We start from the raw sequence: 19,845 nt of genomic DNA on the forward strand, positions 1-19,845 counted from the left end.
GTCAGAGCACAGGATCAGTCGTTGTATGGTGTCCCTGGAACAGTTGGCTCAAAGACCCAACAGTGACTGTGTGACAGAGCTGAGATTCGAACTCTCAGCCTTTTAATTGACAGCCCAAAGCTCTACCCACTAGGCTACCACTGTTTCTGATAGTCTTTCAGTGTGGTTGTATTGAAGCAATTCTGTAAGTAAGAGTGGGGCACAATTTCCTCATAGTGAGGTAAAAGTCTGATCTCCAGTAATCATCAGACGTATTTGCTGAATTTGCTATATTTCTATGTATCCACTTGGGTTTTGGCACTGCGTGCTCACATGTCAGTTTTTTGAGAATAGTGTTTTTCTTTTATTAGTTACAGAATAGTGACAGTCACACACCCAGCTTTTTGGTATGCTTGGGACAAACTCAAAGAATGTATAATTAGACAAAAGTTCTATGAAGACATTAGACAAAAGTTCTATGAATGTTTTGTATTTTGAACTTTTAACTATTTTCTACTGCTGTCTTTCAGGCAGCCTGTCTAGCAGTCATCTAACTAGTTCTGCACCTTTGAGAAATGGATCCACAAAGGTACCTTGCTTCTTTTTTAATTTATACAATAAATTCACTGTGACTTGTTGCAAAAGTTTCTGATTACAGAGATAACAAAAAAAGTACTAGTTTGATGAATGCTGTTTGTTTAAAAGGACATCTTAATACATTTTCAACAACTTATGGTCTATTTGAATTGAGCACTGAACTGCAGATTCAGCAGAAATTTAGTACAGCTAGCGTTGATACACATGACTTAGTCAACAGTTTTGTCATGCTGAAATCTGTACACCTGCTTTCAGGTGCATCCCTTCTCACAAGATCACACTGTGATAGTAATGATACAATATGCATGTATTGTTATTTCTTAACAAACATGATTTCACTATTTTGCCCCAGTTAGAATTAAAAAGTTAAAGCTTTAGTGTTGTTCTTCATTGTTGCTTTTCTATTTTGACCAGTTGTAATTTTTTTTATTAAATTAAATAAAATTTGTAATGCATTAGTAGTTTATAGAATAAAACACAAAAAATGATGTTACCTAAGTACATATCTATAAATAGTGGGTAGCTTGGTATGTAGCACTGTTGCCTCACAGCAAGAAGGTCCTGGTTTCGATCTTCAAGTGGGGCGGTCCGGGTCCGTTCTGTGTGGAGTTTGCATGTTCTCCCCGTGTCCGCGTGGGTTTCCTCCAGGTGCTCTGGTTTCCTCCCACAGTCCAAAGACATGCAATTGAGGTGAATTGGAGATACAAAATTGTCCATGACTGTGTTTACACTTAAACGTGTGAACTGATGAACCTTGTGTAATGAGTAACTACCATGTCCATCATGAATGTAACCTAAGTGTGTGAAACATGACGTTAAAATCCTAATAAATTAATATTATATAAATAAGGGTAAAACATAGACATAATGGGTCTGTTCGAAAACCTAGTGAGCTGCCTTACTGTCTACTGCCTACCTAGGCAGCTGCCTAAGTAGAGAGGATTCTATTAAGTCATCAAACTTAAAACAGGTTATTCAAACACATTATTTGAACAGCGATTATGTCACAGCAGTTTACGCTTACTAAGCTAACACAGTTGGCCTTAGGCCATTCAAACCAATGTGCTGAGTCGACACAACCCGCTAGCATGGCAGCTAACATCTCCCTCCATGTACCCAAAACAGTTAAATTGTCACCGACAAGCCTGAATTTGCAAATAAATCACACTTGTACACCTTTATACAAACTAAAAATCAATGAGAATTTATTTACATTTGAAAATAACTCCGTTTGTTGCTCCACATTTGTCCGCCATATTTGAAATCTTTGGTGAGAAAAGTTGTGGCGCGCAGAATGCTGGGATTGCCTTCACTGCTAAGGAAGCATTAGATGCTCCCTCATTATTTAGTCAGATTATTACTTCGAATTACGGAACCTTAGTAGGCAGCATTTTAAGGTCTAAGAATTTGGATAGCCTTCATCTCGAGAGCTCACTAAGTTTTGGGACAGACCCAGTGATTCTATAAAGATAATTTAATGTTTCAAATATCAGTTCAGATACTCATTAAGTAAACATTATATATGTTTTTGCTGCAGCTTTTTTCATTTTACGACCAGAATGAGACATCAGGACAGAATAGATCTGTGAGGAGGGTGGATGTTTCTCATTGGATGAGCCCAAGCATTGCTCCGGTTAATGGGAGTTACGCAATGTCCAGGTACGGTTCAGCGGGAAGTGGCTATGCCTGGGGATCTGCAGGTTTTACCCTCCCCATCATGCGATCGGTGTCATCAGCCGATCGTCTCCACAGAACCATACATCATCAGAACTCTGCCTGGTCTGAGGTTCCCCGAAACACTCAGACATTTGTTCCAGGCTATTACACCACACGGCAGCTCCCCAGCAGGGCAGTCTATGAGGACAATGGTGATGATGTGTTCTTACCTGAAAGTGTACATATCAACCCTCTAAGATCAGAGCATCAGATGATGGCGTGGGAGAAACAGACGGTCCCTAAAGCTTACAGTCAGCAAGAAGAGGTGGTGTGGGGAATGCCAAACATGTCTCTGGTTCGGGACATTAGAGAGAGGCAAGGGATATCGAGAATGCAACCTTCCCAGGCATCTTCTCTGATCAGCATGCACATAAACAGTGTGACAGAGGGCAAAGAGCAAGAATCAGCAGGTGATGCTGTAAAGTAAGTATCAATTATCTTGTTTGTTTTTTTCACTTGTGATGAATTTAGAATTGTTTCCTGAGACCAAAGCATAGATAAAATTGTTTATATGTAAAAAGGTGAAATATGTAAAACGATGGACTTGTTTTTGTTTGTATGAGACAGAAGGGGAAGGCAAGGAGCACCGATGACTCTGAGGATGGCTGTTAATCACCTTTCTGAAAATAACACAGAAAAGCAGCTCACAGCTGCAAACTTTATACAAAACCAATGCTTTAGCAGTGCAGAGGCTAAGAAAATGGTAAGTAAACCACTTTACATTTACATTTCAGCATTTGGCAGATGCATTTATCCAAAGTGACTTACAGTACAGTATACAATCTGAGCAGTTGAGGGTTAAGAGCCTTGCCCAAGGACCCAACAGCAGCAATCTGGCAGTGATGGGGCTTAAACCAGCAACCTTCTGATTACTCGTCCAGTACCTTAACTGCTGGGTTACAACTAAATTAAAAGTAGTCATATGTAATTTTTTGTTTTATTTAATTTTTTATTATAAAATCTAAGTCTAGTGCACACTCAGAATAGTTGTACAGTGCACACTAGGTGACTAATTCACAGTTATAAGCAAAAATTAAACAGAAGTGCAAGTTTATATATAGAAAACTGTTTCTGTGGCTGCCCCAGGCTCTTTCAACTGGAGCAAAAACAGATATGGCAGACAAAATTCAACTAATCAGCACAAGCAGACGTTCTACTTGCCTGTCAGTCATGCTCTAATGTGTGCATGTTTGGGCCAAAGCTTTGGAAGGAATACAGAAATGACTGACTACAGTTTGGTTATTAGGTTTACGTCAGGTAAAGCAGATTTCTTAACAAAAAATTCTCAGGTAAAAAGACTCAAAAGCAATGGAATGCCTGCAATGGATTGGTGCCCTGTCAGGAATGCACTACTGTTTGCATTGTGGTTGGAACAACCCTGAAACACTGAGTGCAAATTTAATGTAGCAATGCTTATGTCAACAGCCTCACATAAGCAGACAATACCACTCTGATAGAAGACAGTGAGGAGGAATTAGGAAGCCACTATAAGCTTTCTTTCAAACACGACCAATTACTACTCCTCCCAATCTTACCGTTTCCAACCAAAATATAAAAGTGCGGAAACTTTTTAAAGATCCCTTGTTTATACATATATATAGTCAAAGCTATAGTTTTCCCAATAGTGATGTATAGCCGTGAGATTTGGATCATAAGAAAGGCCATTGGTAAGAGGATTTTGAATTGTGGTGGTAGGTAAGACCTGGACTGAGACTCTATTGGATGGAAAGGAATTCAAATAGGTCAATAGTAAAGGAAATCAACCCTGAATGTTCATTGGAATCCTGAAGCTGAAGCTCAAATACTCTGGCCACATAATTAGAAGACAAAGGGATGACAGGAGATGAGAAGAATAGATAATGTTAATAAGGTAATAAATATGAGTTTGGCCGAACTTAAGGAGACAGTAGAGGACAGGAGAGCCTGGTGTGCAGTGGTCTATGGGGTCACGGAGAGTTGGACATGACTGAAAGACTGGACAACAACAAAAGTTCCTGTTGGATTCCTTTATTTTCAAAGCTAAATTATTTTACCACATATGCTGAAGGATTAGTTCTCCACCCTTAAGCCACATAAACATCTGTATAATGTTGTAAAACCGCAATTAATTATGACATGGATCTGAATGCCCCAATGCTCATCTTGTAAACTGAACCAGAACAACTGATAATTAACTGTTCCCTTCATTCAGATGTTTTTGCTGCAAGGAGTCCCAAAGCTGTTAAAACTCCTGGACTCAGACAGTGAAGAAGTGCAGCGAGCTGCTGCAGGCGCACTGAGAAATGTCCTCTATGAAAACAACGAGAACAAAATGGAAGTAAAAGACAGAGACGGTATTGCTGTGGTTCTGCGTGTGCTCAAGAGGAACCGTGACATAGAAACTCGAAGACAGCTCACAGGTCAGTCAACTGTTTTAGAACAATTTGAACTGCTTTACTTATACAGTCGAGTCACATTATTATGAGCACTAGCTGATATCCAGAGTAACTGCCGTGTGCAGTACGAACAGCAACTAGAGGCCTAGGAGTGACTCGATAAGGTCCTGGTAGGTTGTCACAGGTATCTGGAGTCATGCTGACTGCAGTGCATCCCACAGCTGCTGGAGGGTGCGTAGGGGAGGAGCAATGGAGTGAACACGATGATCAAGGTGGTCCCACAGATGCACAATTCAGTTCAAGTCTGGGGAATTAGGCGGCCAGGGTAGTACTTGGAAGTCTTGGTCATGCTCTTCCAACCAATGTCAGACATTTCTGGCCTTGTGACATGTCGCATTGTCTTGCTGGAAAATCCCATCCCCCCCAGTGAAGACAATTTTATCCATGGTACTTTTACCCATGACAGCAATGAGGGATATACGTGCAGACAAATGTAATTGTAAAATGCAATAAAAATTTACCGTAAAAGGTTAAATGTTGATGTGTATAGAATTAAATGAAAATATACTATTATTGTGCCCAATAAAAATAAGTGCACTAGTATTCAGCCTCCAGTTTCAATACTTGGTGGAACATCCTTTCGCCTTGACAACCTGTAATAAGATTGATTCCTTTACCAAACTCTGGTTGACTTGGAAGTGTGCTTGGGATCATTGTCTAGCTAAAAAAATGCAGAACAAAAACATTCTCCACATCCTCACTGACCCACCTCCATGCTTTACCATGGGCACAGTATTCTTCTGGTCATAAGCATGTGTCCCAGAGCCCTAAATGCCTATCCAAATTCCTTCTGGAGTATTCCAGTCAACCCTTCCTGTGCTTTTTGTTCAAGTGGCATGCTTTATGGAGTCCGGCCATGAAGTCTTGATTGTTAAGGGATCTTCTTATAGTTGCCACTGATACATTTGTCTCAGCTTTCATTTCAAGGGTCATTATTTTTCCAGTAGTTTAATCATGTTGTAACCCAACTTTAGCACATACAGACTAGCAACAGGTTTTAAGATCAGCAAAATTATATTGAGGTTGAATAATTGGAGCAATAAATAGCAGTGTTAACAAAATACCCTGCTACTCTTTGTTCTCTTGCTGTATTACTCAACTGAGAGACTTCTAGCTCTGTAAAATGTAGCTCTGAAACGGAAATGTTTAAAGTTGTATAAATCCTTATTTTCTTTGGGGGATGTGTGTGAATATTTCCTTTAAAGCTGTATTTAGCTGTAAAGCCGGACAACTGCTCATACATTGTAGGCTACAAGAAAGCATTCAGAGTAAAAACAAGAATGTTTTATTCTGTAACAATTTTTCAATATAGAGGATGGTACAACCCATGCTGCTTGACAGATTGTCCAATTGACCTGACTGTGAGACAGAAGGATGCCTTTTATCAGTCAGACTCTTATCCAGAGTGATAGAAAAATAATTCATCAACTCGTTGACCTTTCGAAAAGGCAGTGTTGTTTAAAAAGGTGGATTTCATTTTCTAAAATGTTTATTTTTATGCACAGCATGTATAATTAACAGGTGTGTTGTGGGTGACATTGTCTGTGCTTGTGGTGTTTTTAATACATAGAATTGAGTAGAAAAAAATAACATCACTGAATGGAATCTTCCGGTAAGCCTTCCTAGACAAATAGTGGTATATTTTCTGCATAAATGTCCATGGTGTTGGAATGGGTTGTCCAACAATGTCAGTAGTCTACATACTTTTTGCTATATGGTGTATATGCTTCACATGCATGAGCAGTCTTGCAAAAACTCGTGCTGTCAAAAAAGCAGCCAGAGTGCAAGACAGCATCTCATAAGCTTAGGACATGGGGCCCTCTGGTGCTCAAATGTAATAATTTGCATTTAGATGATAATTTATGTTAAACTCTAGACCAGGGTTTTTCAAACTCTGGGTCGCGACCCTTGGATGGGTCGTGAGCACAAAAAAAATGGGTCGCCCAAAAATAAATAAATAATTAAAATAAATATATTTTTAACAGGCTCACATAAACAGGATTGTTTTTAACAGGCACATCACAAAAGCCCCCTAGTGCGGGCTTTATTACAGTGCTGCAGCTCAGATCTGTGTTGAGCCTACTTGCTGCTGTTCAAACCTTTTATTCAGAATAATATATATATACAGTGTATCACAAAAGTGAGTACACCCCTCACATTTCTACAAATATTTTATTATATCTTTTCATGGGACAACACTATAGAAATAAAACTTAACCTGCCTTAACCCTCCTGGGCATGGAATTCACCAGAGCTGCACAGGTTGCTACTGGAATCCTCTTCCACTCCTCCATGATGACATCACGGAGCTGGTGGATGTTAGACACCTTGAACTCCTCCACCTTCCACTTGAGGATGCGCCACAGGTGCTCAATTGGGTTTAGTCCATCACCTTTACCTTCAGCTTCCTCAGCAAGGCAGTTGTCATCTTGGAGGTTGTGTTTGGGGTCGTTATCCTGTTGGAAAACTGCCATGAGGCCCAGTTTTCGAAGGGAGGGGATCATGCTCTGTTTCAGAATGTCACAGTACATGTTGGAATTCATGTTTCCCTCAATGACCTGCAGCTCCCCAGTGCCAGCAACACTCATGCAGCCCAAGACCATGATGCTACCACCACCATGCTTGACTGTAGGCAAGATACAGTTGTCTTGGTACTTCTCACCAGGGCGCCGCCACACATGCTGGACACCATCTGAGCCAAACAAGTTTATCTTGGTCTCGTCAGACCACAGGGCATTCCAGTAATCCATGTTCTTGGACTGCTTGTCTTCAGCAAACTGTTTGCAGGCTTTCTTGTGCGTCAGCTTCCTTCTGGGATGACGACCATGCAGACCGAGTTGATGCAGTGTGCGGCGTATGGTCTGAGCACTGACAGGCTGACCTCCCACGTCTTCAACCTCTGCAGAATTGCTGGCAGCACTCGTGTCTATTTTTTAAAGCCAACCTCTGGATATGACGCCGAACACGTGGACTCAACTTCTTTGGTCGACCCTGGCGAAGCCTGTTCGGAGTGGAACCTGTCCTGGAAAACCGCTGTATGACCTTGGCCACCATGCTGTAGCTCAGTTTCAGGGTGTTAGCAATCTTCTTATAGCCCAGGCCATCTTTGTGGAGAGCAACAATTCTATTTCTCACATCCTTAGAGAGTTCTTTGCCATGAGGTGCCATGTTGAATATCCAGTGGCCAGTATGAGAGAATTGTACCCAAAACACCAAATTTAAAAGCCCTGCTCCCCATTTACACCTGGGACCTTGACACATGACACCAGGGAGGGACAACGACACATTTGGGCACAATTTGGACATGTTCACTGTGGGGTGTACTCACTTATGTTGCCAGCTATTTAGACATTAATGGCTGTGTGTTGAGTTATTTTCAGAAGACAGTAAATCTACACTGCTATACAAGCTGTACACTGACTACTATAAGTTATATCCAAGTTTCACGTCTATAGTGTTGTCCCATGAAAAGATATAATGAAATATTTGCAGAAATGTGAGGGGTGTACTCACTTTTGTGATACACTGTATATCGGAGCTGAAAAATGAATAGGTCAACTGCCAAGAAAAAAACGACAGACTGAGACAGTGCCTACAGAAACAACTGAAAAGGTGTGCAATCTTCAATAGCAAATAAGCTAATCGCGTTGCTACTGAACCAGTCAAGAAAAAACAAAAAACGAGTGCCAGGGTCTATAAAGATAGTTTGGATTTGTAAACTGTTCCCCTGCTTTAAGGGCAGCACGGTGCACTGTCGCCTCACAGCAAGAAGGTCCTGGGTTCGTCCCCAACATCATGGGGTGGTCCGGGTTCTTTCTGTGTGGAGTTTGCATGTTCTCCCCGTGGTTTCGTCCGGGTGCTCTGGTTTCCTCCCGCAGTCCAAAGACATGCTATGGAGGTGAATTGGAGACACTAAATTGTCCATGACTGTGTTTGATATAATCTTGAGAAGTAATGAACCTTGTGTAATAAGTTACTACTGTTCCTTTCATGAATGTAACCAAAAGTGTAAAACATGAAGTTAAAATCCTAAAAGTGTTGCCCTCTCTTGTTGTGAACCACAATGGGACCAGATCATACATAGCAAACAGGCCCATCCTTCTCATTAAGTTAGTGAATTTTGTTTTGTGATTGAGTAAACACACATATATATATTTATATTTATATTTATGTTTATGTTTATGTTGCCTGGGTCGTGTGAAATACTCATGGACAAAATGTGGGTCACCAGAAAAAAAGTTTGAAAAACCCTGCTCTAGACACTTGACTAGAACTAAACAGATTCAGTCTGTAGAATTTTAAAAAATGATGTACTTCCCAGTATTTGCAACTTGTTGCTCATTTCACATACAGCATTTTATCAAAAAGGAAGAATTTAACATGAGACTGCTGTGTCCCTACAAGCAGTTACTGTACATTGTACATTATATCATGAAAAAGTTGATTTTTTTCAGTAATTCCATTCAAAAAGTGAAACTTGTATATTATATTTATTCATTACACACAGACTGATATATTTCAAATGTTTATTTATTTTAATGTTGATGATAACTGAAAACTAATGAAAACCCCAAATTCAGTATCTCAGAAAATTAGAATATTACTTAAGATCAATACAAAAAAAGGATTTTTAGAAATGTTGGCCAACTGAAAAGTATGAACATGAAAAGTATGAGCATGTACATCACTTAATACTTATTTGGGGCTCCTTTTGCCTGGATTACTGCAGCAATGCGGCGTGGCATGGGGTCCATCAGTCTGTGGCACTGCTCAGGTGTTACGAGAGCCCAGGTTGCTCTGATAGTGGCCTTCAGCTCTTCTGAATTGTTGGCTCTGGCGTATCGCATCTTCCTCTTCACAATACCCCATAGATTTTCTATGGGGTTAAGGTCAGGCGAGTTTGCTGGCCAGTTAAGAACAGGGATACCATGGTCCTTAAACCAGGTACTGGTAGCTTTGGCACTGTGTGCAGGTGCCAAGTCCTGTTGGAAAATGAAATCTGCATCTCCATAAAGTTGGTCAGCAGCAGGAAGCATGAAGTGCTCTAAAACTTCCTGGTAGACGGCTGCGTTGACCTTGGACCTCAGAAAACACAATGGACCAACACCAGCAGATGACATGGCACTCCAAACCATCACTGACTGTGGAAACTTTACACTGGACCTCAAGCGACATTTTGTGTCTTGCCCTCCTTGTGCAAGGTGTCAATGGTCGTCTTTTGGACAACTGTCAAGTCAGCAGTCTTCCCCATGATTGTGTAGCCTACAGAACTAGACTGAGAGACCATTTAAAGGCCTTTGCAGGTGTTTTGAGTTAATTAGCTGATCAGAGTGTGGCACCAGGTGTCTTCAATACTGTACCTTGTCGCAATATTCAAATTTTCTGAGATACTGAATTTGGGGTTTTCATTAGTTGTCAGTTATAATCATCAACATTAAAAGAAATAAACATTTGAAATATATCAGTCTGTGTGTAATGAATGAATATAATATACAAGTTTCACTTTTTGAATGGAATTACTGAAATAAATCAACTTTTTCATGATATTCTAATTTTATGACCAGCACCAGTATATTAAAGCAATAAGCCACGAGAAGCCGTGCAATACTGTGATTTTAGCACAGGGATGACGTTTTGGCACGACGTGAAGCGGAGTGCCTAAAACTTCTTTCCCCGTGCTAAAATCATAACAGTAACGCACGGTCTCGAGTGGCTTATTGCTTTTATAAAACGGCGGTCAACATAAAATATAATAAATACAACAATGTTTAATTCATAAATGTATTTATTGTGTATAAACTTACAATAAAGCATTCTTCCGCGACGCAAAATAGTTCGATTAACTGTTGCTAGGCAACATGAGGGCGAAAATAACATTAACTTTTCTATTCAGTGGCGTATTAATATGGAATGATGTGAGGTGGTCATAGGTGTGCGTTTATCGGGGATTTTACAACGGCTTCGAACACGGCTCAGCCAATCAGATTTTAGGACCGGAACTATCCGTTTTATAATATAGAATTTGACACCTGCACCACACTCAAAAAAAGTTTAGACAAAGCCAGTAAAAATTTATAGTTTGTTTCAGGTTGTACTGTTTTAAAACATTCTGCAATAAGCAGTGGAATTAGTAACAGGTAAGGGTATCATGATTTGGTATAAAAGGAGATTCCACGAAAGGCCTATTTTTTGCAAGCAAAGATAGGTCAAGGCTCACCACTTTTTGGTCAATGTTAATTAGATGGTTTTTTTTTTATTCTTTAGACAATGTTGAAAATAATTTAAGTCTTTCACCATCTACTGTACATAATATTGCAAAAGAAATTGAGAATTCAGATAAATCTTAGTTCATGTAGGACAATGCCGTAGACCACTGTTAAATGTAATTGATTTTGAAGCTTTCACACGGCAGTGCAGTAGGAACTAAATAACTAAATAAGGAACTCCTGTACTAAATATAGCCAGATGGGCTTGAGAGTGTTTTTGAAAAACTGTTGTCTCTTAACTCAGTCCATTGCTTTCCATCCAAACAGAAAGCTGTACATCAGTTTTATGCACAAATTCCAGAGTTCTATTTACATTTACATTGACAGCATTTATCGGACACTTTTATCCAAAGTGAATTACAATTATGTAAGATTCAGTTTGACCAACTGAGGGTTAAGGGTCTTGCAGTGGCAACTTGGCGATGGTGGGGCTCGAACCTGCAACCTTCTGATTACTAGTCCGGTACCTTAAATGTTGAACTGCCACTGCCCCTTCAGAGTTCACTCTGTGGAAATGTGTGATGAGGTCAGTTGAGTGCACGTATCTTATCTTTTCTTTGTACTTTTGTTAGATAAATAGAGAGCCAAAAAATGTACAGTGTAAATTCCTAACTTTTTTTGAAAGTGAGGTGTTTAGGTTCATGTACACCTGCCAGGGGTTGTCATTATTTTGTGATTGAATGACATATTCGTCCAATAACTGTTTGTGACTTTTCTGATAACGTGACAAAATCTGCTGGGTTAAATATAAACATACTATTATTATATGACTAATCTGTGCCAGTCACATTCTAATTTGCACTTAGAACAACTACATGACAACAAGTTAGCAGGTCATGTAGTGGCCACAGAGCAAAGTGGATGCATCATTGAAAGAAATTAGATGGCAAGAAATTGTTATTAACAAAATAAAGGTGTGTAAAAAGCTTTCACAGGAGTCCTTTCATCATAAAGGGCTTTAGTGACCGTGAGGTGTAGTGTGAAGTGTAAATCCGGACCTGAAGGTGGTGCTACGAGTACAGGATTTCTGGAAGTGAAGGCTTGTATGGTTTTAAACTTTCATCCATTTAACTTACTTTTTTTACAGGGTTGCTGTGGAACTTGTCCTCTCATGACATGCTAAAAGAGCAGCTGTGTAGAGAAGCTGTACAACCACTCACCAATAATGTTCTTGTGCCCTGCTCGGGTATCTCAGAGGGTGAGGATCCCAAACTGGAGCTGCTTGCTGATACTGAAGTCTTTCTCAATGCTACAGGCTGCTTAAGGTGTGTGTGTGATGTGTATCATGTTCAACTAATCTAACCAGAAGTATTTGTTTGCAATCTTTGCCAAATTTTAAATAATATTCTCATTAATTCGCAATTATTTTTTGAGTTCTGCTTTGTGTTTCATTCTTAGAAACGTGAGTTCAGCCGGGCCAAATGGACGTAAATCTATGAGAGACTGCGATGGTCTTATCGACTCTCTTGTGTATTATGTCCGCGGGACCATAGCAGATTATAAACCTGATGACAAGGTATTCTTATCAAGTCTAAGTTTATTTCCAAACATTGTTTCATGAAGGGTTTTGGCTGTTTTAATTCTACTTATAGTAAACCTTAAGGGAAGAAAGTTTTCCATGAACTTTTTAAATGTACACTATATTGCCAAAAGTATTCACTCACCCATCCAAATCATTGAATTCAGGTGTTCCAATCACTTCCATGGCCACAGGTGTATAAAACCTAGCACCTAGACATGCAGACTGCTTCTACAAACATTAGTGAAAGAATGGGTCGCTCTCAGGAGCTCAGTGAATTCCAGCGTGGTACCGTGATAGGATGCCACCTGTGCAACAAGTCCAGTCGTGAAATTTTCTCACTACTAAATATTCCACTGTCGACTGTCAGTGGTATTATAACAAAGTGGAAGCGATTGGGTCAGCGGATGCTGAGGCGCATAGTGCGCAGAGCTTCATGGAATGGGTTTCCATGGCCGAGCACCTGCATCCAAGCCTTACATCACCAAGCACAATGCAAAGCGTCGGAGGCAGTGGTGTAAAGCACACCACCACTGGACTCTAGAGCAGTGGCGACGTGTTCTCTGGAATGACGAACGACGCTTCTCTGCCTGGCAATCCGATGGACGAGTCTGGATTTGGCGGTTACCAGGAGAACGGTACTTGTCTGACTGCATTGTGCCAAGTGTAAAGTTTGGTGGAGGGGGATTATGTGTTTTTCAGGAGTTGGGCTCGGCCCCTTAGTTCCAGTGAAATTAACTCTTAATGCTTCAGCATACCAAGAGATTTTGGAAAATTTCATGCTCCCAACTTTGTGGGAACAGTTTGGGCATGGCCCCTTCCTGTTCCAACATGACTGCACACCAGTGCACAAAGCAAGGTCCATAAAGACATGGATGAGCGAGTCTGGTGTGGAAGAACTTGACTGTCCTGCACAGAGTCCTGACCTCAACCCGATAGAACACCTTTGGGATGAATTAGAGTGGAGACTGTGAGCCAGGCCTTCTCGTCCAACATCAGTGTCTGACCTCACAAATGCGCTTCTGAAAGAATGGTCAAAAATTCCCATAAACACACTCCTAAACCTTGTGGAAAGCCTTCCCAGAAGAGTTGAAGCTGTTATAGCTGCAAAGGGTGGGCTGACATCATATTAAACCCTATGGATTAAGAATGGGACGTCACTCAAGTTCATATGCGTGTGAAGGCAGACGAGCGAATACTTTTGGCAATATAGTGTATTTTCCATCTAAGCAGCAAATATTTAGTGCTCTGTTTTCTCCACTACAGGCCTTGGAAAACTGTGTGTGCATCCTGCATAACCTCACCTATCAATTTGAGTCGGAGCTTCCACCAACATCCAGACCTCTACTGCAGGAGTCCAGACAGAGTGCTGCTGTTGAGACTCAGAGACCTGGATGCTTGATTATAAGGGGCAACAAACTTTCTGAGACGGACAAGGTTAGTAAATTTGTCCACTGCTTCTGACTTCTAATTTCAGAAATTATTGTAGCTCAAAATGTCCTATGGCTGAAAGTATTTGGACACCTGACCATGAGCTTGTTGGACATCCCATTTAAAAACAAATTGTATTAAAACAGAGTGACTTTTTAGCTTTAACAGAAACTCTTCTGAAAAGGCTTCTCACAAGACTTTGAAGTTTGTCTGTGGGAAGATATGCCAATTCATTCAATTGTATGGCGTGGTACTGCATTTGTATGGCTTGGTACTGATGATGGTCCAGAAAGCCTCAATTGATGTTGCAGTTCATTCTGAAGCTGTTCAGTGGTACTGAAAACAGGGCTATGTGCAGGCAATTGGAGTTTCTTTAAACCAAGCTTTTCTATATGTCATTATAGACTTTGCTTTTGAGCACATGGGTACAGTCATGCTGGAACATACAAAGGCCTTTTCTAAACTGTTGCTGCATGTAATGTCCACTATATAATAGATTAATTACACTTGTTAGTAATTGTTGTGGCATGACTTCAAAAATTAGAAGGGTGTCCCAACACTCTATATATATGGACACTATACCAAAATGTTCCCCAGACCATAATGCTGCCACCACTAGCTTGTGTTCTTCCAGCAATGGTTGCAGAGTGTTTGTTCTCTGATGTTTCTTGTCTCACATGCCAACGTCCATCCGTTCAGAATGCAACCCTTTGCCAATCATTGGAGGTCCAATTCTAATACTGTCTAAGTCATTTCTGCCGATGGAACTTTGTTAGCAGAGGTGCAGTGACCATCCGTTTGCTTATGAGCCCCATATGCAGTAGGCTTTGCTGAACTGTTTTAGACACTTCTGGTAGCCTCCTGGTTCATTTTGGCAGTGAGCTGCTCCACTGTAGCGTGTTTGTCCACTTTTGCACACCTTCGTAGCCAACGTTCTTTTAAACCTATACTATTTGATGTATTCTTCTACCTGGATTAATTGTTATAAGGTGGTATTTTATTAGCTTTGTACAATATGGTGTTTGTTTATTATTTTAGGATTTGGAGTCAAGCTGCCCTATGTTGGAGGAAAATGGTAATCCCTATGGTGTGCAGTGGCTATGGAGTCCCATTACCATCCGCATGTACCTGTCACTTCTTGCAACTAGCAGTCGTCAGCTCACGCATGAGGCATCTATAGGAGCCATGCAGAACTTGACCGCCGGAACTGGAGGAGTAATGTCTAATGTCTTATTGTCTTTGTGTATTATATAGGTATTTGTTCAACTCTAAACCACAGTGCTTGGCATTAAAATGTGGACATTATTTGGATGTCATGTTGACCTGTTTTGCAATAGCAAATATTGTATTGATAAAAATGATAAAAACACAACATGCACTGTTAAATAATCATTAAGATTATGCAATACCTACTTTGCCTATTTAAAAAGGCTATTTCCCCCAAGCTTTACTGGTTGGGCCGCCTTTAACAACTGCAACCAATTTGTATTTCACATTGTTCTGGTGAAATTATGGCTTTTTGTTTTAGCAGAATTGCATTGAACAACGCTTTCAAACATTAGCTTCCTGTTTAGGGTCCTGCTCTAGCATCTCAATTAGGTTAGAACTATAACAAGGCCACTCCAAATACGAATTTGGTGCTCTGGTAGTTTGCTTATTAGCTTTGGACTGCTGTCCTGTTGCTTATATAATTAAGTTTGGGTTTTTAATTCACATCACAGAATGATGACATGGTTTACAATAAAGAAGAAGTTTACAAGCCTGATGCCCCTTTGAGGGAATGTAGATAGGCTGCCACAGCTGGGTCGATTCATAATTTTTCAAGTTTTCTTGGTATGGAGATAAAGGCTCTCGCTGTGGTTTGCTGGAGTCCTGGTGCCTTAGAAATGTCTTTTCTAACTTCTATCTGAGAACAAAACAAAAATTACCATGCAGAGATAAGCATGTTGCATGGTACAGTGTACATGGCACATAAACAACAGATTTGGGGTTGGGTTTGTTTGTTTTTAATGCAGTTTAATTTCAGCTAAAACTCAGCACAAAAGGCTTAGTACATACAGTATATCCCTGAGACTCATTTCAGATTCTAAAGACCATTTAATGTTTTACAACAATGAGGTATAATTAGTATAATAATTAGTAAATTGTCTTGTGTTTTCAATCAATCTGGACATCCTGTTCTACTATAATTTAGCTTTTTTACATTTTGATATGGATTACAGATGTCACAAGCTATGTCAAACACCATAGTGAAGAGAGAGGAAGGTCTGCTGCAGGTGAAGAAGATGCTGGGGGATGGTGAGGAAGAAGTAAAGAGAGCCTCTGTGGGTCTTCTTAAAAACATATCTCGCTACAGGGAACTCCACGCAGACATCAGTAAGCATACTGACGACATGGATCACACAAACATAACATAAAAAGGCATAGGCATAGTTTGTTTGGACTCAAATGTCCGGAATTCAGAAAAGTTGGGACATTTTTAAAATGTAATAAAAAGAAGAATCTGTGATTTGTTAATTCTCTGGATTTGTTATTTAACTGACAAAAGTACATTTCCAATCTTTTTACTGATCAACTTTGATCAATTTTGTAAATATATCCCCATTTTTAGCGGGCCTAACTTTTACCGGATTGCGTTACGCTTCCTCTCTACTGGTGCTAACCCCCGCCCCTGATTGAGGAGAGCGAACTGACACACGCTCCCTCCGACACGTGAGCAGTAGCCGACTGCATCTTTTCACCTGCACGTGGCGAGTTCTCATGCCATCAGCCTTGTACATGGAGAGCCACACCCTGATCAACATTATTCCTCTACTCTGTGCAGATGCCATCAATCAGCCAGCAGAGGTCGTAATTGCATCAGTTATGAGGTCCTTATCCGGCTCCCTACCTGTATGAACAACAGCCAAACTTTCATATAGCCACCCAACCCAGCCGGATGGCAGAGCTGAGATTTGATGCGATGTATTCGAAATCCCAGCTCTGGTGTGCTAGCGTATTTTACCGCTGCGACACCTGAGCGGCCCAGGTTACATTTATTGATGCTGCTGTGAACTATGTTTAGTGACAACGTTTTCCAAAGTACTCCCAAGCCCATGTGGTTATATTCATTATAGTAGCATTATTGGGGAAAGCTAAAATGTCACAATGGTTTACTGCTTACACACACTGAGATTTGTCTGGTAGATGTTGAAAGTCTTAATTGATTGTTAATCTTGCTTTCAGAAATATGGGTTTTTAAATAGGATTTTAAATGTGTTCCTGGTCTTTCAGATCTAGCATTTTAAAGTTCGAAGATTTTAAATGACTTTTTGAACAGCAAAAAGTTCTCGATCATGCCTCTGCTTTAAAGGCACCAGTTAGCCTTAATTTTAGGTCTTTAGACAGCCACTCGGAGAAACCCAATAATGGTTTGAAACATCAGAGAATGTATTATGCTCTAAAATTGTCATTAGCAATTTGCATTGACAATTTTTTGACATTCCTAACAAGTTAATTACATTTTGAGACTTTTCAATTAGCATGGTGTTCAATCTCACACATTTCACCATATTACTGTTTAATTTTGTCCCATTTTTAAGTTTGCCAGATGTAAAGTACTAGTGCAAAATATTTGGTTATGCATTTTGAAACTTTAAAGATTAACAAAATACAATACTGGGGCAATACATGTCATCATAGGAAACATGAATTGAGGTATATAATGGGAGATATTAGAGGAGAATGAAGTAAGTTTTTATCATGCTGTATCAAGCTGATTTGGTCTATATGATTAATGGTAACAGTTAACTTATTTATTTTGATCTTGTTTGACTGTAATGACTGTAATTATTCATGTGGCATAGTTTAACACAGGTTATTTCTGGTTCTACTGTAGTTAAGCATGTGTTGCCAGAGCTGGTTGTCCTGCTTTCTGCGTCAGACACAAACATACCACAGCATGCAGAAGTCACATCAGTCTGTACTATACTCAACAACCTGAGCCAGGAATCTGTACAGAATGCCCGTACTGTTCTCAACCAAGGAGTGCTGCCCAAGATCATCAAGATCAGCAGCAAAGACAGGTACCTCATCATTTACAGTGTTTCTTTTGTCTTTAAAAGCATATGCAGGGGTGTACAGTACAATAAAACAGTACAATTCTGTCCATAAATCCCACAGTGCATGCGTTCATCCAGGACGAGTAGGTGTGTATATGTGGCATACACGAAAAGAACAGTACTAGGTCTAAATGCTTAACCTCTACAATGAGGACAGACAGTGCCACTGTTAGTCTGTACAAAGCATTTTGTATAAATGTTGTTATAAACACTCAACACCAACAATCTCCATGAAGTACACACAAACATCAATATTAAACCAAGAACACACCAAGGATGACCAGGTCACACACAAAAGGTGCAGAATCGGCCACACCACAATAACCCACCAACACTTGATAAAAGGAAAAAACCTCCCAACCTGTGAAACACCTTTTATGATAAAGCACATCCTAATAAATGCCCCAAATACAGCAAGGAAAAACAATACACATGCCTGAAATCATAAAAGAAACTCACAGCAGTACAACAACAGTATTAGTCTACCTCACAGTCATGAAAATGAAAATATAACATGGACCCAAAATCGTAAGATAGAATAAGCAGACAGAAACAATACCTGTCTTGCCATTAAATGACGTGTTAAACATGGTGTTAAAGCTGAAATAAATGGCCGCTCAGGTGGCACAGCTGTAAAACATGCTAGCACACCAGAGCTGACATTTCGAACTCGTCGATTCGAAACTCAGCTCTGCCATCTGGCTGGGCTGGGCGCCTACATAAACAACGATTGGCTGTTGTTCATACAGGGTGGGGAGCCGGATAGGGATCTCATAACTGACGCAATAACGACCTCTGCTGGCTGGTTGATGGTGCCTGCACAGAGACAAGGGATAATGCGTTGATCAGGGTGTGGCTGTCCGTACACAAAGCTGATCCACATATGTACTCGCCCTGTGCAGGTGAAAAGATGCAGTCGGCTACTGCACACGTGTCGGAGGTGGCGTGTGTCAGTCTCGCTCTCCTCAATCGGGACGGGGGTCAGCTCCAGTAGAGAGGAAGCATAACGCAATTGGGTAAAAAATTGGGCGTGCTAAAATCGGGAGAAAAAGGGACAAAATGCATTTTAAAAAAAGCTCTTATTATGTCTTGCCACCAAAGTTGAGCAATCACTTCAAGGTTTCAACAAAAACACTGTGCCACACAGTCTATAAAATTCCATGAAGGAAAAAAAAAATGATATAGCAGTATGAAAAGAAATGGTACAAGGCCATTTATGTAAGGTTTGCAAAGCTAATATTACTGTAGTGAGAGTCATTACCTTAAATAAAAGGAAACTTAAAACAGTGAGTGATCTAACCTCTAGTGATCCATCATCTATTTTGTGGACATTAAGGACTTATTATAGAAAAACACCTGTCTTTATCACCAGCCTAGGTCAATTTGTTTCCAAAAAAGGACTTGGTTAATTCCTATTTGCTTAGTTGCAGTCATTGCTGCTAAAATGGTGCAACCACTTATTAGGGGAAGACTTTTAGAATTGTACTTACGTTGTTGGATAGCCATGTTTCTTATTTACTTCTAATTATGGTATACAGTGTGTTGTTTTAGTGAGCTCCCTTTGTGTAATAGCATGTTTTGGGTGACATACAATGATAGAAGAAATGAGAAAAGGGGGCAGTTAAATTTTACAGAGCACTATATTGATGTGCTCAGTATGATGATACATATTAATTATTCAGAATCCAGTCCAGTAATTTCTACTGGACATATCATTAGTAAATAGCTTTCTGTAGCCTTTTATCTAATTCTGATAAAGCTCTGAGCAGTGAATTCCTCAGTCATTTAATCTTCCGGCAGGT

The 19,845-nt window shown here is 40.1% G+C and overlaps 1 protein-coding gene across 1 annotated transcript in view; it reads left to right on the top strand.

Annotated features, from left to right (window-relative positions):
* pkp2 (plakophilin 2) overlaps nucleotides 1-19,845 on the top strand; it is a 44,669-nt gene that overhangs the window by 17,189 nt on the left and 7,635 nt on the right. Inside the window, exons 2-11 of the mRNA XM_062993853.1 lie at nucleotides 510-568; nucleotides 2,114-2,715; nucleotides 2,860-2,995; nucleotides 4,484-4,691; nucleotides 12,081-12,258; nucleotides 12,392-12,509; nucleotides 13,779-13,949; nucleotides 14,982-15,158; nucleotides 16,166-16,319; nucleotides 17,821-18,007. Coding sequence (XP_062849923.1) covers nucleotides 510-568; nucleotides 2,114-2,715; nucleotides 2,860-2,995; nucleotides 4,484-4,691; nucleotides 12,081-12,258; nucleotides 12,392-12,509; nucleotides 13,779-13,949; nucleotides 14,982-15,158; nucleotides 16,166-16,319; nucleotides 17,821-18,007 — 1,990 coding nt within the window. The remainder of the gene's footprint in view (nucleotides 1-509; nucleotides 569-2,113; nucleotides 2,716-2,859; nucleotides 2,996-4,483; nucleotides 4,692-12,080; nucleotides 12,259-12,391; nucleotides 12,510-13,778; nucleotides 13,950-14,981; nucleotides 15,159-16,165; nucleotides 16,320-17,820; nucleotides 18,008-19,845) is intronic.

The sequence above is a fragment of the Trichomycterus rosablanca genome, chromosome 1, assembly GCF_030014385.1.
Source record: "Trichomycterus rosablanca isolate fTriRos1 chromosome 1, fTriRos1.hap1, whole genome shotgun sequence".
NCBI classification, from domain to species: Eukaryota; Metazoa; Chordata; class Actinopteri; order Siluriformes; family Trichomycteridae; genus Trichomycterus; species Trichomycterus rosablanca.